General features: G+C 41.8%; 1 protein-coding gene and 1 pseudogene across 4 annotated transcripts in view; one reads left to right on the top strand and one right to left on the bottom strand.

The window, feature by feature from the left end:
- MYO5A (myosin VA) overlaps window positions 1–26,145 on the bottom strand; it is a 260,030-nt gene that overhangs the window by 54,080 nt on the left and 179,805 nt on the right. For all 4 annotated transcript variants that reach the window (XM_066387962.1, XM_066387963.1, XM_066387964.1 and 1 more), the window contains exons 24-25: window positions 25,356–25,504; window positions 18,601–18,714 (exon numbers count right to left, since the gene is read on the bottom strand). In XM_066387962.1, coding sequence (XP_066244059.1) covers window positions 18,601–18,714; window positions 25,356–25,504 — 263 coding nt within the window. The remainder of the gene's footprint in view (window positions 1–18,600; window positions 18,715–25,355; window positions 25,505–26,145) is intronic.
- On the top strand, window positions 806–3,629 carry LOC136407668 (septin-7-like; annotated as a pseudogene).

The following is a 26,145-nucleotide window of genomic DNA, read 5'->3' as shown; positions in this document are numbered from 1 at the left end:
AGAATTATAGCGTGGTCACTGAAAGCCTCTTTATTAGAGCAAAAACATTTATTTATTGAACACTTAACTATGTATCAAATACTGCTGCAAGTGGAAAAGAATGAATTCATTTAATCTTCAAAACATCACTCTAAAGTAAGATAACAGCATTACTACTTCACAGATGAGGAAATTAAGGCACAGAGAAATGAGGCTAAGGTTGTGGACTCAGTTCCAGTAACTACTCAGTTAATGTAATCTGTCCCATAGTAACTGTAACACTCCCAAACAAAACAGGCCACATTTCAGATCATGCACTTAGTCACAAGGAACAAGCATGACGTCCAGTGAAAAGCCTTCCCTATCCTGAGAGAGAACTTCTGGTGCATGACCTACTGCTGGTGGTTAAGAGCAGTGAAAGACAGTACACAATACTCCAAGATCCGTCTGTGATTTCTGGAGCACAATTCATACTTCATTATGCAAAAGATACAAGAAATGTACTGACTCCCATTCTAATCTATGTCCTAACTTGAGAAAAGATTTGGCAGAAAACAGGCGAGAATTAGAAACAAAAAGGTTACTCTTCCCCTCAAACCTGTAAGATTTGGAGAAAACTCCCAGTACTAGTTAAAATGAGGTTAAGCATAGAAGAGTTTTTGTGTTTAAAAACGTAACACTCCCGGGGAGTTGGGGAGAGCCAGAGAAGTCTGTCAGCTGCTGGCTGAGCAAGCAGGGTACGCACTGCTGCCAGGCTGGGCAGCGGTGTAGGCGGAGGGGGAGGTGATGTGTCTAAGTGGGAGACTGGTTGTTCCACAGCAGCACCATGGCAGCTCAACAGAAGGACCTTGAAGTCTATGTGGGGTTTGTAAATCTCCAAAATAAAGTACAGGGCGTCCTCGGGTTACAACAGTCTCAACATACGAGGTTTCAAGTTTACGATGCTCTCTCCCATAAAAACTTAAAAAAATTGAGACATGAATGTTTCAGCTTATGCCATTAGCACTATACTTGTGCACTACATGGGCTATCTAGTTCCAGACTAGCCTGGAACAATTCTTTAAGAAGGTAGAGAGGCCTGTGACAGATCCTGTACCATCTCTATCAGCTGCTTCTCGAGATGAAATACTTGTTGTACAGGTAGAATCATCTCCAGCGTCTCCTGCATGTTCCTTAGGCAATCCTGATTCACCTGACCCAGTGTCTCCAGCACCTTCTTCAGGTTCTCCTGCCTCTCCAGCTTCCTCCTCCCAATAGGTCACCCTCTCTCACCTTGTAATGCCCTTTAGAGTGTGCAAGCCAACCACAGGAATAAAGATAAGGAAATATTTTTACACTCATTTTTTTGTCCTTTTTTCTGTTAATACCATACAGTGTACAGTACAGTACAGTATATTTATGTACTTTTCCTTTTTCTGTGGCTTAGTTGTGTTATGCTCTAGATCAGGCATCCCTAAACTAGGCCTGCGGGCTGCATGCAGCCCCCTGAGGCCATTTATCCGGCCCCTGCCACACTTCCGGAAGGGGCACCTCTTTCATTGGTGGTCAGTGAGAGGAGCACTGTATGTGGCGGCCCTCCAATGGTCTGAGGGACAGTGAACTGGCCCCCTGTGTAAAAAGTTTGCGGACCTTTGCTCTAGATTATGATTTTACAACAGTTACTAGGATAGGTAAGTGACTTAGGCTAGGGTGTGTTTTGACTTAACATCAAAATTGGGGTATGTCACTGTTGAAGGAATGGAACTGTGTTGTAACCCAAGGACCCCCTGCAGAAAACCAGTGAAGAGAGGGTTTGAAGTCACACTTATGGTTGTGGGTGAATCTGGATTGGGAAAGTCAACATTAATCAACACATTATTCTTCACAGATTCATATTCTGCAGATATTCAGATCCTTCCCATAGAATAAAAAAGACTGTACAGGTGGAACAATATTAAATTTTAATCAAAGAAGGTGGGGTTTTAGTTGCTGCTCACAATAGCTGACACTCCAGGATTTGGAGATGCAGTGGATAATAGCAATTGTTGACAGCCTGTTACCTACTACATTGATAGTAAATTTGAATAGTACCTAAATGCAGAATCTCAAGTGAACAGATATCAGATGCTTGATAACAGGTGCAGTGTTGTTTATACCTTATTGCCACTTCAGGACATGGACTTAAACCATTGCATATTACAGTTATGAAGCATTTGTATGACAAAGTGAATATCATCCCACTTATTACCAAAGCAGACACACTCACACTGAAGGAGTGCCAACAATTTAAAAAACAGGTAATTACACGCCTGAAATCTATACAGTTGTCCCTCGCCATAAGGCGGTTCACTTTTTGTGGTCTCACTGTATCGTGGATTTTTAAATTGTACATATCTAATTTTGTATTGTGGAATTTTTGCTATATTTGTGGATTTTGCGGTATATAAGTGTCTTTATATATTTATTATTTTAATTATTTTGGGGTAAAATAAGCAAAATAAGTGTAGAAAAGGTTTATAAGAGTGTGGAGAGGGTGTATAAAGCCTTAAAATATATATATAAATAATAAAATAAATATAAGATCACTACCTCACAGATTTTCACCTATCATAGGGGGTTCTGGAACCTAACCCCCGCGATATACAAAGGACCACTGTATAATTTTATTAACCAGTGTCACCCTAATAAATTCAATAGAATTTAAAAGAGATAATAAAAGAAATCTAAGAACATAAAATTAAAATATATGAATTTCCAGAGACAGGTAAAGAAGAAAAAAGCTAGTTAACAAGATAAAGGACCGTTACTTCTTGCTGTGGCAGGTAGTAATACAATCATTGAAGTTAATAGCAAAAGGTTCAGACGAAGGTGGTATCTGTGTGGTGTTGCTGAAGTTGAAAGTGGTAAAATGATGACCACTGTGATTTCACAATAAGAAATATGTTGATCAGAACACATATGCAGGACTTGAAAGATGTCACTAATAATATACACTATGAGAACTGGCAGCTGTGACTTATAATGGAGTTGATAATAAGAATATGCTTGACCAGGCAGTGACACAGTGGATAGAACATCAGACTGGGATGCAGAGGTTTGAAACCCTGAGGTCTCTGCCTTGAGCATGGGCTCATTAGGCTTGAGCGCAGGCTCATCAGCTTAAGTGCGGGATCGCTGGCTTCAGCAAGAGGTCACTTGCTCTGCTGGAGCCCCCCAGTCAAGGCACATATGAGAAAGCAATCAATGAATAACTAAGGTGCTGCAACAAAAAATTGATGCTTCTCATCTCTCTCCCTTCCTGTCCGTCTGTCCCTATCTGTCCCTCTCTCTGTCTCTGTCTCACTTGCTAAAAAAATTAAAAAATAATAATAAAGGGCAGCTCACTAAGAGACCTCTGGCACAAATGGAAGAAAATGGAAGAAGTTGGAGATGGATATGGAGAAGGTGTTTGAGATAAAGGTCAAAGAAAAAGTTCAGGAACTGAAGGACTCTGAAGCTGAGCTCCAATGGTGCCATGAGCAAATGGAAATACATCTGCAAGCACAGCATAGGAAACGGGTCATCAGTTTGAAGATGAGAAAGCAAACTATATAGGAAGCCCTACAACGTATATCAGAACAAAGAACTCTTAAAGAACTTTGGAAAAGAAGAAGAAAGGGAAGATCTTTTAAACCCTCTACTGACCACCAGTTACAGATTAGTTGCCAATATGCCAGCTAAAACATCAGTGTTTGTTAGACTCATTTGACCAATTTGAACCAGTTTTATCCTTAATGATGAATTTAATAGCATGAAAAAATTTTTACTACATTTTTGTTCTTAATGGAGATTAAGATGCTTTGAATTGTCTAGGACAGGGGTAGTCAACCTTTTGATACCTACCTCCCACTTTTGTATCTCTGTTAGTAAAATTTTCTAACTGCCCACTGGTTCCACAGTAATGGTGATTTATAAAGTAGGGAAGTAACTTTACTTTATAAAATTTATAAAGCAGAGCTACAGCAAGTTAAAGCATATAATAATAATTACTTACCAAGTACTTTATGTCGGATTTTTGCTAAGTTTGGCAGAACAAATCTTTTTAAAACAACTTACTATAGTTAAATTTATCTTTTTATTTATACTTTGGTTGCTCCACTACCGCCCATCATGAAAGCTGTAACGCCCACTAGTGGGCGGTAGGGACCAGGTTGACTACCACTGGTCTAGGTGTTGTGTTCTTAGAAACTAATAGTTCTAAGTACATTTCCTACATTTTCTTTTTATTATTAAACAGATGTCTTCAATTTAATGCAATAAAACATTTTACTGTTGTATAATCATGTTTTTATGGTTCGACTATTTAGAAGATATTCCAATATAAAATGACTATGAAAAGTTTTAAAAGAAATAAATATATAACTAGAAACAAGAGGCCTCTTTGTTCTGAGTTTAATACAAATTAGTGTGTAGCAAACACAGCCTTTCTGCCATGGCTCTCCCCCTCCCATGCAGGAGCGGCTCTGTGGTATGGCACTGAAACCGACAGTTTGCTAACACACTGCCCTCAGACTACTGGGAGGAGTACTCCCATTAAGACCAACAGAATGCAATCCTAAAACCTTCATATCCACTGGAGGCTCAGAAGTTATAATTTTGAAGTCTTCAAAGTCTAACTTTGTGGGAATGTTCAAAGCTGGCCACCAAGGATTTCTCCCAACACAGATGCCTTTCCTCTCATCAAGAGATGGAGTTTATTCCCCACCTCTTGAATCTGGGCTGGACTTGTAATTTGCTTTGACCACAGAATGTGGCAGAATCGACACTGCACCAGTTCTGGACCTGACATCTTTTGCTCTTGCCACATGGAGAGGCCCAAGGAAGAGAACATGGGCACCCCAGCTGAATGCAGGAAGGCATGCTAACCAATACCATGTGGGGCAGAAGAATCGTCCAGTTAAAACCCAAAGAATTGTGAACAATAATGAATTGTTGTCATTTGAAACATTAAAGTTTGGGATGATTTGCTACATACCTGGAACAACCTCTACCCTGCTATATTATATACTGGCCATACTATTGTATCAAGGGTCCCCAGCCTCTCGTCAGCAGTAGATAGAAATGGGCCTGGGGAACTGCAATATAGAATCCCTGGGTGAGAGGTGGTAGAGTATGGAGCTCTAAACACACAGCCCCAGGTAGAATACTGGCTCTGCCATTTACAAGTTGTAATTTGGACAAGTAACAGCCTTCTTGTGTATATGATTCTAACTATATGACATCCTCACTATATAATATATATTTTTTAAATGAACAGAATGAGAAGGCAGGAATCTTGCATTCCTAAGGAAAACTAAGACAAAAAAGGAACTATCATTCCATTTTTTTTCAATTATTGTACCAGAAGCCGTCTATTTCTGACATGGCCATTTTATCAGAATATGACATAAAAATAGAAGAGCTTTGCCTTAATGATCCATTATCAAAACCAGTATCGGCCCTGGCCGGTTGGCTCAGTGGTAGAGCGTTGGCCTGGCGTGCAGAAGTCCCGGGTTCGATTCCCTGCCAGGGCACACAGGAGAAGCGCCCATCTGCTTCTCCACCCCTACCCCTCTCCTTCCTCTCTGTCTCTCTCTTCCCCTCCCGCAGCCAAGGCTCCATTGGAGCAAAGATGGCCCGGGCACTGGGGATGGCTCCATTGCCTCTGCCTCAGGCGCTAGAGTGGCTCTGGTCGCAACAGAGCGACGCCCCGGATGGGCAGAGCATCGCCCCCTGGTGGGCATGCCAGGTGGATCCCGGTCGGGCGCATGCGGGGAGTCTTGACTGCCTCCCTGTTTCCAGCTTCAGAAAAATACAAAAAAAAACACCAAAAAACCAATATCATATCTGAAAAGAAGATCTGCGAATTGGTTTGGGAACAGTCTAACTTAAAGTCACTGTGCTTGTGGAGTTATAGTAATATATCAGTTTGGTTTTATACCACATAAAACAAAACACTAAGGCAAATTTATAAGCTATTTTTCATGGGTTTTTTTTTTTTTTTGGTATTTTTTCTGAAGCTGGAAACGGGGAGAGACAGTCAGACAGACGCCCACTTGCAACCGACCGGGATCCACCCGGCACACCCACCAAGGGCGACGCTCTGCCCACCAGGGGGCGATGCTCTGCCCCTCTGGGGCATCGCTCTGCTGCGGGCAGAGGCCAAGGAGCCATCCCCAGCGCCCGGGCCATCTTTGCTCCAATGGAGCCTTGGCTGCGGGAGGGGAAGAGAGAGACAAAGAGGAAGGGGGTGGGGGAGAAGCAAATGGGCGCTTCTCCTATGTACCCTGGCCGGGAATCGAACCCGGATCCTCCACATGCCAGGCTGATGCTCTACCGCTGAGCCAACCGGCCAGGGCCCACATTTTAATTTTTAATGTAATTTTGGTGACTAGATTTTCCCTTTTGTAATTCCCTTTTACACTGTTAATATATTCTAGGAGATAAAAAATATCTCCTGTTATGAATTTTATGAGGAAAATTATTTAAAAAGTAAGCCCTTTGCCCTTGAATATTATACATACCAAGAGTTTAGTTAAACTACTGCCTCTGTTTGATGAGTTTTTATCAATGTAATTTTCTTCCATAAAAATACATGAAAAGGCCCTGGCCAGTTGGCTCAGTGGTAGAGCGTCGGCCTGGCGTGCAGAAGTCCAGGGTTCGATTTCCGGCCAGGGCACACAGGAGAGGCACCCGTCTGCTTCTCCACCCCTCCCCCTCTCCTTCCTCTCTGTCTCTTCCCCTCCCGCAGCCGGGGCACCATTGGAGCAAGGATGGCCCGGGCACTGGGGATGGCTCCTTGGCTCCTGCCGGGTGGATCCTGGTCAGGCGCATGCGGGAGTCTGTCTGACTGTCTCTCCCCGTTTCCAGCTTCAGAAAAATACAAAAAAAAAAAATAATTAAAATGTGAAGTGTTTGTGTAAAGAAGACATCAGAGTGCCTGACCTGTGGTGGCGCAGTGGATAAAGCATCGACCTGGAAATGCTGAGGTCACCGGTTTGAAATCCTGGACTTGCCTGGTCAAGGCACATATGGGAGTTGATGCTTCCAACTCCTCCCCCCTTCTCTCTCTCTCTGACTCTCCTCTCTCTGTCTCTCTCTCTGTCTCTCTCTCTCTCTCATCTCTAAAAAATGAATAAATAAAATAAAATAAAGAGAGAAAAAATAAAAAAAAATTAAAAAGAAGACATCAGAGTAAAAGTGGTGTGAGACACACGCCTTGAAATTTCAACAAATTTAACAACTATAACGCAGTAAAGGAATTCCAGCTGGGCTTGCAGGTGCACCTGAAAAATCTGTGCACTGAATAGACTAAAGGTGGGATGGGGTGGAAAGGGGGAAAGTATATAGAACACATTTGTGGTGGGCTTTGGAGAGAAGAAGAGACAAACCTGGAATGACTGAGTTTTTTTTTTTCTCTCCTGGACTACAGGGAGGAGGATAGCTCGGGCTCTATGGATTCTGTCTGAGGGTTAGGGAAAGGAAACTCGAAGTGACTGAGTCTTCTTCTGTGGGAAGGAGTGGATAGAGGAGCATGGATAGATAGAGGGGGCAGAAGAGGGACATAAATGAAAGTGGTCAGATTGTGGGGTCAAGGCCAGTGTTCCTGTGGTCTGTCTGTATCTAGCACTCAGCAGAGACAGAAAAAGCTAAAGTGAGACACTCCAGCCTTCACAGTACCAAGAGTGGAAGAGACAAACCTCAGAACCAGCTCTCCAGAGCCACTCTCTCCCCTGAAGAACAAAGGTGCTCCACCTCTGGTCCATAGGTCTGTTGAGACGTGGAAAGGAGAGCCCAGAAGCCTGAGATCACATTGCTAGAGCCATAATACTAGAAAGCTGAAGCTATACGGCTAAAGCCGGAAAGCCCTCACAACACCCCCACACACCACCATGACTGCAGCCCTGCCTACATCATTGCAACAGCAACATCTCAGCAGAGGACAGCCCAGAAACTTCACAGAGCTAAAAGTTGTAATACAGAGACACCTACTATAGGGAACTTCTCAAAAATTAAATTTATTTTTCCTTTCATTCCCTTTTTCCTTATTTTTTTCTCTTTTTATCTTTTGAATTTCACTTTCTTTACTTTTTTATATTTTTTATTCTTACTTTTGTGATGTTTTGTTTTTGATTTTTTTTGTTTGCCTTCAATCTTTTTTGTTTTTTCTTCTTGTCATAATCTTATACAGTGGTACCTTGAGATATGAGTTTAATTTGTTCTGTAACCGAGCTAGTAAGTCAGTCAACTCGTATATCAAATAAATTTCTCCCATTTAAAATTACTGAAATAGATTTAATCCATTCCAACCCTGTGAAACATCCTGCAAGTGAAAGTGCCAAAAGTACAGCCAAAAAGGCAAAAACAGGTGATGATTAAATGAAAAATACATAATGTTAAGCTTAGGTTAAGTTTAAAGTTCAGAAAGTGCATTTTTTTACAATTAAATATTTGTAAAAATTTTACCCCTCAGACAAAACCATCCTAAATTATGAAAACAGACATGTTTTTAATTAAGAAACACACATGTATACTTTACCAATGCATACAAAATATATGAAATAAAAGAAAAGAAGTGTTATTTAGTACTATATTCTTACCTTGGAGACAGATGAGTGTGGCTAATGGAGGTGAATGGCGGAGGAGGAGGGAGGGAGGAAGGGATGCAGGCATGGTAGACACGTAAACTAAAATTGCACTTTATTAATACTAAATGTAAACTAAAACTGCATTTTCTTTACTTTAAACCAAACTAAAACTGCACTTTCTTTACTTAAAATGAAACCACAAATATTTAATTGTAAAAAAATGCACTTTCTGAACTTTAAATTTAACCTAAGCTTAACATTATGTATTTTTCATTTAATCATCACCTGTTTTTGCCTTTTTGGCTGTACTTTTGGCACTTTCACTTGCAGGACTTTTGAATAAAAATCTATCCAAAGAGGTCTGCTTTTGCCTGCCTTTTAAAATGTTATGGAAATGTGACAAACAAGTGTCATTAAAAAGTGCTGAAGTAGGCCCTGGCTGGTTGGCTCAGTGGTAGAGCATCAGCCTGGCGTGCAGAAGTCCCGGGTTCGATTCCCGGCCAGGGAACACAGGAGAAGCACCCATCTGCTTCTCCACCCCTCCCCCTCTCCTTCCTCTGTCTCTCTCTTCCCCTCCCGCAGTGAGGCTCCATTGGAGCAAAGATGGCCCGGGTGCTGGGGATGGCTCCTTGGCCTCTGCCCCAGGCGCTGGAGTGGCTCTGGTCGTAACAGAGCGATGCCCCAGAGGGGCAGAGCGTCGCCCCCTGGTGAGCATGCCAGGTGGATCCGGGTCGGGCGCATGCGGGAGTCTGTCTGACTGTCTCTCCCCGTTTCCAGCTTCAGAAAAATACAAAAAAAAAAAAAAAAAAAAAGTGCTGAAGTGGCAGCTTCCCGAATCACAACTCGTATCTTGGAATTTCACTTGGATCTCGAACAATAATATAGACTGAGTCGCAGCTTATATCTTAAAAAAATTCATTTGTTGGTCTGCCCGTATCACAAGGTACCACTGTATTTTATATATATATATATATATATATATATATATATATATATATATATATATATATATATATATATATATATATTTTTTTTTTTTTTTTTTTTTTTTTTGTATTTTTTCTGAAGCTGGAAACGGGGAGAGACAGTCAGACAGACTCCCGCATACGCCCGACCGGGATCCACCCGGCACGCCCACCAGGGGCGACGCTCTGCCCACCAGGGGGCGATGCTCTGCCCTTCCGGGGCATCGCTCTGCCGTGACCAGAGCCACTGTAGCGCCTGGGGCAGAGGCCAAGGAGCCATCCCCAGCGCCCGGGCCATCTTTGCTCCAATGGAGCCTTGGCTGTGGGAGGGGAAGAGAGAGACAGAGAGGAAGGAGGGGGTGGGGGTGGAGAAGCAAATGGGCGCTTCTCCTATGTGCCCTGGCCGGGAATCGAACCCGGGTCCCCCACACGCCAGGCCGACGCCCTACCGCTGAGCCAACCGGCCAGGGCCTTTTTTTTATATTTTTAATTTTAATTTTTAAATTGTTTTTATGTTAGGATTCTTAACAATACCACTCTCAAATCCATCAAGGAAGAAAAAATCAAATACCATGGCTACAGAAGACAGAGATGTAGTTCAGGAAGAAAATAAAAAATCTCAAGGAAAAATCATCATCACATGGAAACCTTGGAGTTAAATGATAGAGAATTCAAAATTGAGTTTCTCAAAATACTCAATGAGATGCAAAAAGACACCAATTGGCAACTTAAAGAGCTCAGAAAACATATTAATTAACAAAACAAATAATTCACCAAGGAGATTGAAATTTTAAAAACAGAGATGAAGAACTCAATACAAGAATTGAAGACTGACTCAGCGGTAGAGCGTCGGCCTAGCGTGCGGAGGACCCGGGTTCGATTCCCGGCCAGGGCACATAGGAGAAGCGCCCATTTGCTTCTCCACCCCTCCGCCGCGCTTTCCTCTCTGTCTCTCTCTTCCCCTCCCGCAGCCAGGGCTCCATTGGAGCAAAGATGGCCCGGGCGCTGGGCATGGCTCTGTGGCCTCTGCCTCAGGCGCTAGAGTGGCTCTGGTCGCAATATGGCGACGCCCAGGATGGGCAGAGCATCGCCCCCTGGGGGGCAGAGCACCGCCCCTGGTGGGCGTGCCGGGTGGATCCCGGTCGGGCGCATGCGGGAGTCTGTCTGACTGTCACTCCCTGTTTCCAGCTTCAGAAAAAAAATGAAAAAGAAAAAAAAAAAAAAAAAAAAAAAAAAAAAAAAAAAAGAATTGAAGACTGAGATATAAAGTTTAGCTAACAGAACAAGCCAGGTAGAGGAAATAATCAGTGACATTGAAGACAGGCAACTAGAGATGCTACAGAGAGAAGAGGAAAGACACAAATTTAAAAAATGAGAGAGCTCTACAAGAATTGTCTGACTCCATCAGAAAGAGCAATAATATCAATAATGGGTATATCAGAAGAAGAAGAAAGGAAGAAGGGAATGGAGAGACTATTCAAACAAATGAATGAATGAAAATTTCCCAAGCCTATGAAAAGAGTTAGAGCCTTGAATCCAAGAAGCAAACAGAATGCCAAGTTACTGCAACCTAAACAGACCTACTTCAAGGCACATCTTAATAAAACTGTCAAAAATCTATGATGAATAAAGAATCCTCAAGGCAGCTAGGGAAAAGAAGAACATAACATAAAAGAAAGCCCATTAGGTTATCATCAGACTTCTCAGCAGAAACTATACAAACCAGAAGAGAATAGACCCAAACATTCAAAGTACTGAAAGAGAGGGAATTACCAGCCAAGAATAATATATCCATCAGAGTTATCCTTCAAATATGAAGAATAAAAACATTTTTTTAATTTATTTTTATTTATTTTATTTTTTTTATTTTTCTGAAGCTGGAAACGGGGAGAGACAGTCAGACAGACTCCCGCATGCGCCCGACCGGGATCCACCCGGCACGCCCACCAGGGGCGACGCTCTGCCCACCAGGGGGCGATGTTCTGCCCCTCCGGGGCGTCGCTCTGCCGTGACCAGAGCCACTCTAGTGCCTGGGGCAGAGGCCAAGGAGCCATCCCCAGCACCCGGGCCATCTTTGCTCCAATGGAGCCTTGGCTATGGGAGGGGAAGAGAGAGACAGAGAGGAAGGAGGGGGTGGGGGTGGAGAAGCAAATGGGCGCTTCTCCTATGTGCCCTGGCCAGGAATCGAACCTGGGTCCCCCGCACGCCAGGCCAACGCTCTACCGCTGAGCCAACCAGCCAGGGCGAAATAAAAACTTTAACAGACATACAGAAGTTGAAAGAATTTATCACCAGAAAATGCTCACCACAGGAAATATTCAAGGGGGTTATTTGACCAGATACAAAGAACAAAACAAACCAAAACTACAAGTAAAAGCTCCAACAAGGTCACAACAAAAACAAGGATAATCTGTTACTACAACAACATAAAATGGGAGAAGATAAAGATCTTCAGTAGCAAAGGAGGATGGAGTGCAGAATCATTCATAAGACAAAGGACTCTTGTACATATGAAAATTTTTCTCTAAACCTAATGGTAAATACCCACGAAAAAGCCACTACTGAAACACACAGCTTTAAAAAATAAGAAACAGGGGAAAGAAGTATGGAATACCACCAAACAAAAACAACTGGTAGAGACAGGAAAGAGAAGAACAAAACAAAACACAGAGCTACCAGAAAACAAAACATAAAATGGCTATAGGAAATCCTCAAGTGTCAATAATTATCATAAATGTAAACAGACTAAAATCACCAATAAAGAGGCACAGAGTAGCAGACTGGATCAAAAAGCAAAATCCAATCATATGCTGCCTTCAAGAGACACATCTAAGCTGCAAGGATAAAACTAGATTCAAAGTGAAAGGTTGGAAAATGATTCTCCAAGCAAAAAATATCCAACAAAACGCAGGTGTAGCCATACTCATATCTGACAATGCTGCCTTCAAGACAACAAAGGTAACCAGAATCAAAAACGGAAATTTAATAATGATAAAGGGGACACTGTATCAAGAAGACATAATATTTCTTAATAATATGCACCAAACCAGGGAGCACCAAAATATGTAAGACATCTACAACTGATCTAAAAATAGAAACAAACAAAAACACAATCATTCTTAGAGATCTCAATATATCATTGATGGCTATAGCTAGATCAAGCAAACAGAAAATCAATAAAGAAATATTGACTTTAAACAACACACTAGACCAAATGGACATAATAGACATTTACAGGATATTTCATCCCAAAACGTCATATTATACATTCTTCTCCAGTGTTCACGGAACATTCTCAGGATAGACCACATGTTGGGTCACAACACTAACATCAACAAAATAAAGAATATTGAAATTATACCAAGCATATTTTCTGATCATAAGGCTTCAAAATAAGAATTCAACAGTAAAAATAGAAGTAAAGAAAGAAAGAAAAATATGGAAATTAAATTTTATATTTCTAAAAGAAATGACTGGGTCAAAGAAGAAATAAAAGCAGAGATCAAAAGATATTTACAGAGAAATGAAAATGACAACACACATACAAAATTTCTGGGATGCAGTAAAAACAGTAATAAGCGGAGAAAGTCTATATCATTACAGGCTTGTATCAAGAAACAAGAGAGCCTGACTAGGCAGTGGTGCAGTGGATAGAGCATCAGACTGAGATGCAGAGGACCCAGATTTGAGACCCCGAGGTTGCCAGCTTGAGCACAGGCTCATCTGGCTTGAGCAAAAGCTCACCAGCTTGGACCCAAGGTCGCTGGCTCGAGCAAGGGGTTACTCAGTCTGCTGAAGGCCCACGGTCAAGGCACATATGAGAAAGCAATCAATGAACAACTAAGGTGTCAAAATGAAAAACTGATGATTGATGCTTCTCATCTGTCTCTGTTCCTGTCTGTCTGTCCCTATCTATCTCTCTGTCCCTGTAAAAAAAAAAAAAAAGAAAAGAAAAGAAACAAGAGAGATCCCAAGTAAACCACACCTTAAGGAACTAGAAAAAGAATAACAAAGGCAACCCAAAGTCAGCAGAAGAAAGGAAATAGTAAAAGTTAGAGCAGAACTAAATGAAATAGAGAACAAAAAAACTATAGAAAAATTAATACAGAGCTCGTTCTTTGAAAAGATCAATAAAATCAACAAATCACTGGCTAGACTCACTAAGGAAAAAAGAGGAAGGGCTCATATAAACAAAATCCGAAATGAAAGAGGAGAAATTACCACAGATATCACAGATATACAAAGGATCGTAGTAGAATATTATGAAAGATTATATGCCACCAAATTAAACAACCTGAGGAAATAGATAAATTCCTAGAACTATATGATCTTCCTTGACTGAGTCACAAAGAAGTGAAAAACCTAAATAGACCTATAAGCAGGAAGAAAATAGAAACAACTATCAAAAACCTCCCCCTCAAAAATCAAAAGTCTAGGACTAGATGGCTACACTAGTGAATTATACCAAACATTCAAAGAAGATCTGGTACCTATCCTTCTCAAAGTCTTCCAAGAAACAGAAAAAGTAGCAATATTCCCCAACACGTTTTTGTTTTTTTTAATTTTTAATTAATTAATTTTTTTACAGAGACAGAGAATGAGTCAGAGAGAGGGATAGACAGGGACAGACAGACAGGAATGGAGAGAGATAAGAAGCATCAATCATTAGTTTTTCGCCCTGGCCGGTTGGCTCAGCGGTAGAGCGTCGGCCTGGCGTGCGGAGGACCCGGGTTCGATTCCCGGCCAGGGCACATAGGAGAGGCGCCCATTTGCTTCTCCACCCCCACCCCCTCCTTCCTCTCTGACTCTCTCTTCCCCTCCTGCAGCCAAGGCTCCATTGGAGCAGAGATGGCCCGGGCGCTGGGGATGGCTCCTTGGCCTCTGCCCCAGGCGCTGGAGTGGCTCTGGTCGCTGCAGAGCGACGCCCGGAGGGGCAGAGCATCGCCCCCTGGTGGGCAGAGCATCGCCCCTGGTGGGCGTGCCGGGTGGATCCCGGTCGGGCGTATGCGGGAGTCTGTCTGACTGTCTCTCCCTGTTTCCAGCTTCAGAAAAATACCAAAAAAAAAAAAAAAAAATCATTAGTTTTTCATTGCGCGTTGCAACACCTTAGTTGTTCATTGATTGCTTTCTCATATGTGCCTTGACTGCGGGCCTTCAGCAGACCGAGTTAAACCCTTGCTGGAGCCAGCGACCTTGGGTTCAAGCTGGTGGGCTTTTCCTCAAATCAGATGAGCCCGCACTCAAGCTGGCGACCTCGGGGTCTCAAACCCGGGTCCTCTGCATCCCAGTCCGACGCTCTATCCACTGCGCCACCACCTGGTCAGGCCCAACACATTTTTTGAGGTCAACATAACCCTCTTACCAAAACCTGACAAGGACAACACAAAAAAAGAAAACTACAGACCAATATTCTAATGAATACAGATGCAAAAGTCCTAAACAAAATACTAGCAAATCAAATACTACACATTAAAAAAATAATGCATCATGATCAAGTGGGATTCATTCCAGGAACATAAGGATGGTTCAACATAGAGAAATTGATCAATGTAATACACCACATCAACAAAACAAAGAAGAAAAATCATATGATCTTATCAATAGATGCAGTAAAGGCATTCTATAAGATGCAACATTCCTTTATGTTTAAAACAGTCCATAAAATCTGAAAAGAAGGAAAGTACCTCAACATAATAAAAACCATATATGACAAATCATCAGCTAATATCATACTAAATGGTGAAAAAAATGAAGGCTTTTCCTATAAAATCAGGAGCAAGACAAGGCTGCACACTCTCTCCACTCTTATTCAACATAGTCCTAGAAGTTTTAGCCGGAGCCATCAGGCAAGAGAAAAAAATAAAAGGCATCCATATCAGGAAAGAAGTAAAGGTATCACTTTTGGCAGATGACATGGCCCTGTATATAGAAAACTCCAAAGATTACACCAAAAAACTATTAGAAACAATAAACCAGTACAGTAAAGTTGCAGGATACAAAATCAATATACAAAAGTCCACTATTTTTCTATACACCAACAATGAAACATTGGAAAATGAACTAAAAAAACCAGTTCCTTTTACAATTGGAAAAACAAAAAAATAAAATACTTAAAATAAACTTAACAAAGGATGTGAAGGACCTATATACTGAAAACTACAAAATATTATTGAAAGAAATTGAAAAAGACACAATGAAATGGAAAAATATTCTATGTCCATGAATTAAAAGAATCAACATAGTTAAAATGGCCATATTACCCAAAGCAATATACAAATTTAATGCAATCCCCACAAAATCCCAATGTCATTTTTTAACCCTTTGAGTAGTATGAATGTTCATGTATGTCTTCGTGCCTCCTGACCATCTAGAATATAGTTGATTTATTTTAAAAATGTGTTAAGGCAACATTAAAAAAAGGCAAATGTATGTTCTTATTTACATAAATTGGTTATCAAACAAACATGATTTTAAGTTAATAAAACTGGAACTGGAACTAATTTCATTAAAAAAAAAAAAAAAACCAACTCATTCCCAGGGGTCAGCGAGCATGAAAAAAACTCACTACTCAAAGGGGTAAAGAAGTAGAACAAAAATTATCAGGTTTGTATGAAACTATAAAAAACCCTGCATAGCCAAAGCAATGCTGAGGAAAAAGAATGAAGCTGGAGGTATCACACTACCTGACTTCAAATTATACCATAGAGCCACGATAATCAAAACAGGATGGTGTTGGCAGAAAAACAGACATACAGACCAATGGAACAAAATTGAGAGCCCAGAAATGAAACTACATATATATGGACAAATCTTCTCTGACAAAGGAACCAAAACCACACAATGGAGAAAAGCAAGCCTCTTCAATAAATGGCGCTAGAAAATTGGAAAATTGGAAAGCCACATGTAGAACAATGAATTTGACTACACTTTGTCCCAACTCATAAAAATTAATTCAAAATGGAACAAAGACCTAAATAGTAGAGCTGAAACAATAAATTACATAGAAGAAAATATAGGTACTAAGCTCATGGACCTTGGCTGTAGAGAACAGTTTATGAATTTTACCCCAAAGGCAAAGGAAGTAAAGGCAAAAATAAATGAATGGGATTACAGCAAACTAAAAAGCTTCTGCATAGCAAAAGAAACTGACAACAAAACAAAGAGGCAGCCAAATAAATGGGAGATAATATTTGCAAACAACAGCTCCAATAAGGAGTTAATATCCAAAATATATAAAGAGCTCACAAAGCTCAGCAACAAACAAGCAAACAATCCAATTAAAAAATGGGAGAGACTGAACAGACACTTCTCCCAAGAGCACATACAAATGGCTGAAAGATATATGAAAAGATGCTCATCTTCACTAGCTATTTGAGAAATGCAAATCAAAACTACAGTGAGATACCACCTCACACCTTTTAAATTGGCTGTTATCAAGACAGGTAATAACAAGTGTTAGAGAGGCTGTGGAGAAAAAGGAACCCAACCCGAGAGCAGTGCTGGTGGCATGGGGTGGATGTCTGGGATGGCCTCGATGATGCAACGGGAACCACCCAGCAATGAGATACGTGAGAATAGGAGGTCGTGCTGTCCCAGGCTTTCAGGTGCAAGTGAAGTTTTACAACAAAAATCACATGAAAGGCTCTTTTCTTACCAGCCGCAGCTTTTGTTGCTAAGATATCCTTTCTGTCTTTGCAGTGTGTGACCCGGTGATGGGTGACAAGTGGGACGGCGAAGGCTCTATGGTAAGTTCATGCATATGTAAGCATGGTGAGCACGGCTGTTGCTCTCCATCCAAGAGCAGGACACCGACACTGACATTTGTAGGAATGCAAATTAGTACAACCATTATGGAAGAAAGTATGGTGGTTCCTCAAAAAATTAAGAATAGCCTGACCAGGTGGTGGTGCAGGGGATAGAGTGTCAGACTGGGATGCGGAGGACTCAGGTTCAAGATCCCAAGGTCGCCAGCTTGAGCGTGGGCTCATCTGGTTTGAGCAAAGCTCACCAGCTTGAACCCAAGGTCGCTGGCTCAAGAAAGGGGTTACTCAGTCTGCTGTAGCCTCACGGTCAAGGCACATATGAGAAAGCAATCAATGAACAACTAAAGTGCCACAACGAAAAACTGATGACTGATGCTTCTCATCTCTCTCCATTCCTGTCTGTCTGTCCCTATCTATCCCTCTCTCTGACTCTCTCTCTGTCTCTGTAAAAAAATAAAATAAAATTAAATTAAAAAAAAAAAGAAAAATAAAATTAAGAATTGAACTACCATATGACCCAGCAATCCCTTTACTGGGTATCTACCCCCAAAACTCGAAAACATTGGTACATAAAGATACATGCACCTCATGTTTATCGCAGCATTATTCACAGTGGCCAAGACAGAAACAACCAGAGTGTCTCTCGATAAAAGATTGGATAAAGAAGATGTGGTACCTCTATACAATGGAATACTCCTCAGCCATAAGAAATGATGACATAGTGCCATTTACGAGATGGACAGAACATTATATTGAGTGGAATAAGTAAACCAGAGAAAGCTAAGAACTGTATGATTTCACAGATAGGTTAAACTGAGACTCATGGACATAGATAAAAGTGAAGTGGTTACTGGAGGGAAGGGGATGTGGGAGAGGGGGGATGGAGAGGGGCTGAGAGAAGGGTGTAAAGAGGGACAAATATAAGGTGATGGAAAATTATTTGACTCTGGGTGATGGGTATACAGCATAATCAACAGTTTAAATGCTATAGAAATGTTTACCTGAAACCTATGTACTTTTATTGATCAATGTTAAAAGTTAATTTTCTAAATAAAAATTAACAGTTTTTAAAAAAATTAAAATTTGGTCATCAAAATTCATTAAAAAAATTAAAATGTCTATTAAAAATATGCAATAAGTATGTGTGTACACTGCTAATTAAGCATCTGTAAGCATTTATAAAGAATAAACAGTTCAAAATAAATGATACATTTCTGGGCAAACAGGGTCTGCTCTACAATGGAAATGTTCTCTGTTAATAACATCATGATCATATCCTACTTTTAGTTATAGATATCTAAAATGTACCTCTGTCCTCAAAGAAATGTCTTCAGTTTCTGCAATTTCAGAGCTAAAGGTATATTCAGACTCATTGCTGCTGTGGGTAGAGTCAGTCCTCTTGTGTCCAGGCTTAGGCACATTCTGCAAGGCAAATAAACCGATATAACCAATACAACAAAATTAAACCTGATATAGTTAAGACAGCATCCACCTTAACTCGGTTTTAATCTCCCCTCACTGACTTGTTCTCATGGCCATCTGTTTCGTGTTGCATGACCAATCCCTTACAAAAGGGCAACCTTCTGAGCAAATCAAGTTAAAAGAAAGATACACCAGCCAGGCATGAAAAGAACAGTGGCTAAACCAAATGATCAGATGAAAATCATCTGTGATTATTAGCAGAGTCCCCTTTGGGTTTTTAAATTGTGAGTGACCAGCCACACGGTGGGGGAGCATAGGTATGATGCCTCAGCACCCACAGAGACTTCAGTGTTGAATCAAATAAACCTTACTAAAAACTTCGTAAGTTTAATGACAGCATAGTCATTTTACTGTGCTGTGTTTGGGCTTAAAAAGTTTTTTTAAACATAGAGGATTTCTACAAAGTGACTATAATTTGTCACTTTTATGAATGCAGCTGATTTTCTGGAGTCAGCAGTGGGAAGGATAAGAAGTGCAGGAGAGGCAAGAAAAAAAAAAGCTGCTCTAAGAATGCTATGAAGAGCTGCAGGTAATTAGTTCAGGGAGTCCAGGCTGTTAGGTTCAGGTCCAGGGCTCCCTACCAAAAGCCTCAACTAGCCAGGTGGAACTTTAAGGTGACCGAGCACCAGGGCAGTTCCCGTGACTGTCCACCTGAGCAATCCTGATTGATATCTTACCTCTGCCTGACCCTCGGACATCCTCCAGGTAGTCATCCCCCCCTTCACTTATCTGGACATTCGTTGCTTGGTCATTAGTCATTACTTCCTTCATTGTTTAACTGCCACAGGTAACAGAAGTTTTCCCCCTGTGGCAGTAAATATCGCCAATCTCAGTCCTATATAGGATGAGGCTTTTCACCTTCTCACTGCTGAAGCCACTAAGGTCTCAGACCATCTGTTCACAGATGCACAAATAAATTTCCTATAAAACTCATCATCAGGCCTTGCATGTCCCTTCTATAGTGCCCTAACTAACACAGGTGACACTTTCATGACATGTAGTACTTATGATTTTTTTTTTTTTTTTTTTTTTTTTTTTGCATTTTTCTGAAGCTGGAAACAGGGAGAGACAGTCAGACAGACTCCCGCATGCGCCCGACCGGGATCCACCCGGCACGCCCACCAGGGGCGAAGCTCTGCCCACCAGGGGGCGATGCTCTGCCCATCCTGGGCGTCGCCATGTTGCGACCAGAGCTACTCTAGCGCCTGAGGCAGAGGCCACAGAGCCATCCCCAGCGCCCGGGCCATCTTTTGCTCCAATGGAGCCTTGGCTGCGGGAGGGGAAGAGAGAGACAGAGAGGAAGGCGCGGCGGAGGGGTGGAGAAGCAAATGGGCGCTTCTCCTGTGTGCCCTGGCCGGGAATCGAACCCGGGTCCTCCGCACGCTAGGCCGACGCTCTACCGCTGAGCCAACCGGCCAGGGCTGATTTTGTATTCAGAAAGCTCACGGGGGGGTGGGGGGGGCTAAACAATTGCAGTCTCTTCCTTTCTATAGAAGGGGCTTGTTGGGCAAATAAGTTTGTAAAGTCTCTATTTTTTAAGTTTGCTCACTTTTATTGTTAGAAATGGCTGCTGCCCAGGTATGTGACCTGTAAAATTGCATTCCTGCTTGGGAAAGGCCATTGTTATGCTAATGTATGCTGGAGGAGGGGTCTTTGTGGGCCCAGGTAGTTTTTTAGAAGGAGAAGAAAGAAAAAGAAGCCAAGATGGAAGGGAAGAGAAACCAGTTTTGCAGAGTAAGAAGCCATGTTGGCAGATGGGAAGCCAGAGGTGACTTAGACTGGTGGGGGGCCTTTGATTCTAGGAAAACTCGGATTTATCAGTAGCTTTGTGAGTTCCGAATGAGTGGGTTTTGGAGCCCTGTGTGCTTTTACTTGCCTGTCGGGTACGAAGCTAGAATAAAGGAATGACCCACCAGTTTTTGGCTCCGCTGTTTCTCTACCATTGTCCGAATCTAATGGGAACCTGTACCTGCCTGGCAGTGATGATGACCGAGACTACTGGGCCTACAGGGCTGGAGAATGACTTGAAGGGAGAAGGAATAAAAAGATTGGGTTTTAATCCTTTAACGCTAAAGTGCCCTCAGCAGAAGAGGTTGGAGAAGTTCATTGCAGGATTACCAATCCTGGTAGTTTCAGAAAGGCGTCTGAGAGCTTTCTGATCTGTCTAGTTTCCTTCACCACCTACGGGAAAAGAGTCAGAAGCCACAAAGAGCTTCTTCACTTTTTTCCTTCCAACATTCAGGTTTATAGGGGGCAGATCCCCCTGTGCAACCAAAGTGAAGCCAGCAACTGGACGCTGAAAGCCGCCCAGCCCAGCCCAGCCCAGACCAATCTGGACTCCAGTGCATAGGGAAGACACAAGAACACCAGAACTTCTGAAACTATCTAGCAATAGGGTGTACACCACAGGAGAGAATTGCTACAAATAAAGTCAAAGGTACTCAGGTTTACTCTGTTTACACACAGAGACACTCTTACTTCAAGTTCTTGGCCCCAGGCAACAACTGTATAGGATTATGTTTATTTAATAAACTGGTTGCATCATTAAGAAAACAGGTAGGTCCATAAACTCTAGGACAAAGATTTTTAAAAAGCCTATTGAGTGAAACCCCTATTTTCTCACACAAATGTATATTTATACCAAATACCTTAAGGCCTTGGTCAGCAAACCATGGCTTGCGAGCCACATGTGGCTCTTTGGCCCCTTGAGTGTTTAGCAAAGGCCAGTGTAGGAGTACCCTAATTAAGTTAATAACAATGTACCGACCTATATAGTTTAAATTTAAAAAACTGGGCTCTCAAAAGAAATTTCAGTCGTTGTACTATTGATATTTGGCTCTGCTGACTAGTAAGTTTGCCCACCACTGCCTTAAGGTATGAATAGAAGCAATACAATAGATTTGCTATTTAACCTAACTTTTGCATACAGGGCAGTGGTTAAGTGCTCTTGGCCAGAAAGAGGAGAGAGCTGGGTGGAATTCTCAGCTCTGCCACTTACCTGTCCCTTACCTAACTTCTCCAGGCCTCATTTTCATCATCTGGAAAAGGGGATACTATCTTCTATCTACCTCATAAGGTTTATGTGAGGATTAAATAAAATAGTGCAAATAAGAGTCTGGCGTAGTGCCTGGGATAGAAAAAGGATTCACTTAATGGTAACTGATGCTGCTATAATTGTTAGGACTCTGAAGTAATTCAATTCCCTGGTGACTTTTCAGTTTTATTCAATAGGCTATTCGCTACAAGGACAAACATTTGACTTGACCATCACGTTCTTCTTCAATATCTGTGTGCAGAACCTCTTCTTCTCCTTATCTGTCATTTCTCCCATAATTCCTTCTTTTCTAGAACCTTTTTTACTCCCTTTGTTGAAATTAATGACCCTATTGCTGACAAGCTAGATTCCCTCCTTACTGGGAATTAATTTATCTTCAAACACCTCACAATCCTGGATTCACTGCCTCATTCTCCTTTTACTGTTGGCTTAAAACTCCTTAGCTCTTCATTTCCTTTGCCCTACAATGAATGTTCCTGGAGAAAAATCCCACAACACTCTTGGTACCTGGGAAAACAAATCTAGGCCCTGGTAATCAGTGGCACTATCTTTGGCTGCCCTGAGGCAGTCTATCAATTTCCCTCCCTTAACTTTCCCCACCACCCCCCTTTGAGGAGTCTATTTACTACAAAATGCTTCATTAGCATTGTGGCAGTGAGAACTCAGTTGCAGAACAATGTCAATGAAATTTAGCTAAGTACCCATCTGTTAGTTGCTAAATTCTTTCTAAACATTAAAAATAAGATGCTGCTATTAATATTTTAATTAGTCCTAAATTATAAAGTCAGATTTTTTATTCTCAGCCCATACTTTCTGCAATCTTGACTGCACCCGGAGCTGGGAAATGAGACCTAAAGAAGAGCTGAGTAGGAAGCAAGCAACCTCGGCAGTTCCTTCCTCTGCTATTTTCCCATTCCCTTCCTCTGACCATTTTTTACCCAAGAGGAATGACAATGAGTCACAGGCTTCCAACAGAGAGGGTCACAGGCTGAGAAATCAGAAATCAAACTGCTAAACTATCCCTGGAACTTGTTTACATCTTTTCTTCCCACAGCACTGCTGGGAATAAAATAAATAGCAGGCAGAGATGTGCTCAGCAGGAAGGACTAGCCCTGTCAAGTAGCTGGAGGATGGAAATTAACAGGAGGGTCTTTTCTAGACATGGCTGCCACTCTGACTAAGGAGACCTATTAACTACACAGATGTCTCTGGAATGTGCTCAGAGAGTGATAAAAATAGCACATGCTTCTCTCATTTTATTATCTGAGGTTCACAAGGCACACACTATTAAAGAATACAAAAAATGCTGTAGAAAAAAGTCTGTTTATCTCTGTTTAAGCTGGTTGATCCCCACATTTATTTAATCTCAATCATTTCCTTTCCCAGTGCTACTGTTTTGTTTTGTTTTTTAATTGTTAGCCAACACTGGGCGGTTGGCTCAGCAGTAGAGCGTTGGCCCAGCATGTGGAAGTCCTGGGTTTGATTCCCAGCCAGGGCACACAGCAGAAGTGCCCATCTGCTTCTCCACCCTTTCACCTCTCCTTTCTCTCTCTCTCCTTCCCTCCCACAGCTAAGGCTTCACTGGAGCAAAACTGGCCTGGGTGCTGAGGATGGCTCCATGGCCTCCACCTCAGGTGCTAGAATAGCTCCTGTTGCAATGGAGCAACGACCCAGATAGGCAGAGCATCACCCCCTAGGGGCATGCAGGGTGGATCCTGGTCGGGTGCATGCGGGAATCTGCCTCCCTCCTTGTCACTTCAGAAAAATACAAAAAAAAAAAATTGTTTAGTGACTTTAGGGTGAGAGAGAGAAGGAAACTATGATCTGTTCCTGTATGTGCCCTGATGGGGGAGAGGGGGGCTCAAACCCATAACCATGATGTCTTAGAACGATGCTGTAACCAACCGAGCTGTCGTGCCAGGGCTCCCAGTGCTACTTCTTAACATACCAAGGAACTAGTGGGCTCTGAAACAACTAGTGGGATATAAAGCTTAGCTCTAGCCATAACTGAAACACAGATTAACCATAAATGTTGCGGTTATATAGAAAAACAAAATAAAAATACACTCAAGAATAGAACTCTGGGAAACAGGATGTTGAAAGACGAGGAAAAGGATTCTAGAGAAAGCTGAGAATGAGAGAATGTGAACGAGAAAGGTTTCTACATGACCAAGTACAGCAGCAAGAAGATCAAAGAAGACAAACCTTAATGAGGGTCCTTCCACTTTGTCCACTGCAAGGATAATGGTGACCTACTCCTGCCTCTAATTTCTCTTTGTCAATATGTAAGTCAGAGTAAAGTAGTGAGGTTTGAAATAATGGTTCAAATGTAGAATTTAAATTAGCTTTTAAGCTGTTTGAAATTAGGCTTTCTCATTTGCAGGTGGTAAATTTTCTTTCTTTTGTTCCATAATCTCTTTTATTTTGACTTTTCAAATGTCACATTTTGAAGAACTTTGTCAAAGGATCCAGACTGAAGCAAAATTTGAAGCAAGTACTGAACACCCCAGAGATATGAAATTATCTGGTTTTTTATAAGATATTTCAGAGCATTTCTGGCTATTTTTAACATGAGGTTACTTTAAAGCCTGATACTTTTAGAGAATAAGAGAGTTAGGGAACTTTTTGTTTCCTGATAGCAGTTTCAGTAAAACAGGGAGGGTGTGGAGAATTATTAAAAGGTACATTGACAGATGCAGAGAGTCTTCTTTTTTTTTGACAGAGACAGAGAGTCAGAGAGAGAGACAGATAGGGACAGACAGGAAGGGAGAGAGATGAGAAGCATCAATTCTTCATTGCTGCTCTTGAGTTGTTCACTGATTGCTTTCTCATATGTGCCTTGATAAGGTAGGGTGGGGTGGGGACGGGACTACAGCAGAGTGAGTGACCCCTTGCTCAAGCCAGCGACCTTTGGGATCAAGCCTGTGACCTTTGGGCTCAAGCCAGCAACTGTGGGTCATGTCTATGATCCCACGCTCAAGCCAGTGACCCTGCGCTCAAGCCAGTCACCTTAGGGTTTCAAAACTGGGTCCTTTGCATCCCAGTCCGATGCTCTATTCACTGTGCCACCGCCTGCTCAGGCGAGAGTCCTTGAAATAGACAATTCATTACAAACAGATGCTAAATTTTCTTTTTGTAGGAATATGTCTTTGAAATTATAATAAAAATCAGTGGAGAAAAATACTCAATTATATAAATATTTGATTTATATGCAAATTTTATACTAAGTTATACCATACATAAAACAAAGTCCAGCTATATTGACTTTATACTATTGTATAGTCCAGTCTTTAAAGTATTTGACTTTACAAAGTATTTATAAATAAAGTTACATGATTTCTGAGATTTTCTTTAAAACAATCCAATCCATTGGATGGGGTGGGATGAAGGGATAGGAAAGTGCTTGCCTCTTTGAACTTGGGTAATGAGTACATGGAATACATGGGAGTTTATTTTACTACTCTATCTACTTTAGGATATGTTTAAAATTCTTTATTAAAACAAAAAGCAAAAGTATTCGACCCACCACCATCAGAGTCATCTCTTCCTTGAGGTCATCGTATCGTTCTTCTAAGCGACTGAACTCATTCAGAAGGTTCTGATATCTCAGCCTTTCATCATTAAGGTCGAGTTCCAGTTGTTTTGTTTCTTCTACTAACTTCTTCTCCATAGTCTCTGAAAAAAAAGAATACAGCGGTAGAGTGGCGGCCTGGCGTGCGGGGGACCCGGGTTCAATTTCCGGCCAGGGCACACAGGAGAAGCGCCCATTTTGCTTCTCCACCCCCCCCCCCTCCTTCCTCTCTGTCTCTCTCTTCCCCTCCCTCAGCCAAGGCTCCATTGGAGCAAAGATGGCCCGGGCGCTGGGGATGGCTCCTTGGCCTCTGCCCCAGGCGCTAGAGTGGCTCTGGTCGCGGCAGAGCGACACCCCGGTGGGGCAGAGCATCGCCCCCTGGTGGGCAGAGCGTTGCCCCTGGTGGGCGTGCCGGGTGGATCCCGGTCGGGCGCATGCGGGAGTCTGTCTGACTGTCTCTCCCCATTTCCAGCTTCAGAAAAATACAAAAAAAAAAAAAAAAGAATAGGGAAAAGCATATCAAAGATGGCCCTGCATACTACAACAGTACAAACGTGTACACTAACTTCCAGTTTCTCTGCAAGCGGTTTTACTTTTAGCACCAGTATGGTCTATGAAGAGTATCTTCATAGTCAATGTAGGGAAAGAGAAAATATCATGACCAGAAATTGAGGTAATTTATTGGTAATAATAACAATCATCTGCTGAGTTCTTCCATGTACTACAGAGTTAGTGCCATTAATTC

This window comes from Saccopteryx leptura, chromosome 6 (genome assembly GCF_036850995.1).
Source record: "Saccopteryx leptura isolate mSacLep1 chromosome 6, mSacLep1_pri_phased_curated, whole genome shotgun sequence".
NCBI classification, from domain to species: domain Eukaryota; kingdom Metazoa; phylum Chordata; class Mammalia; order Chiroptera; family Emballonuridae; genus Saccopteryx; species Saccopteryx leptura.
The sequence above is the reverse complement of the archived record's forward strand: the minus strand, read 5'-3'. Positions and strand labels throughout refer to the sequence as shown.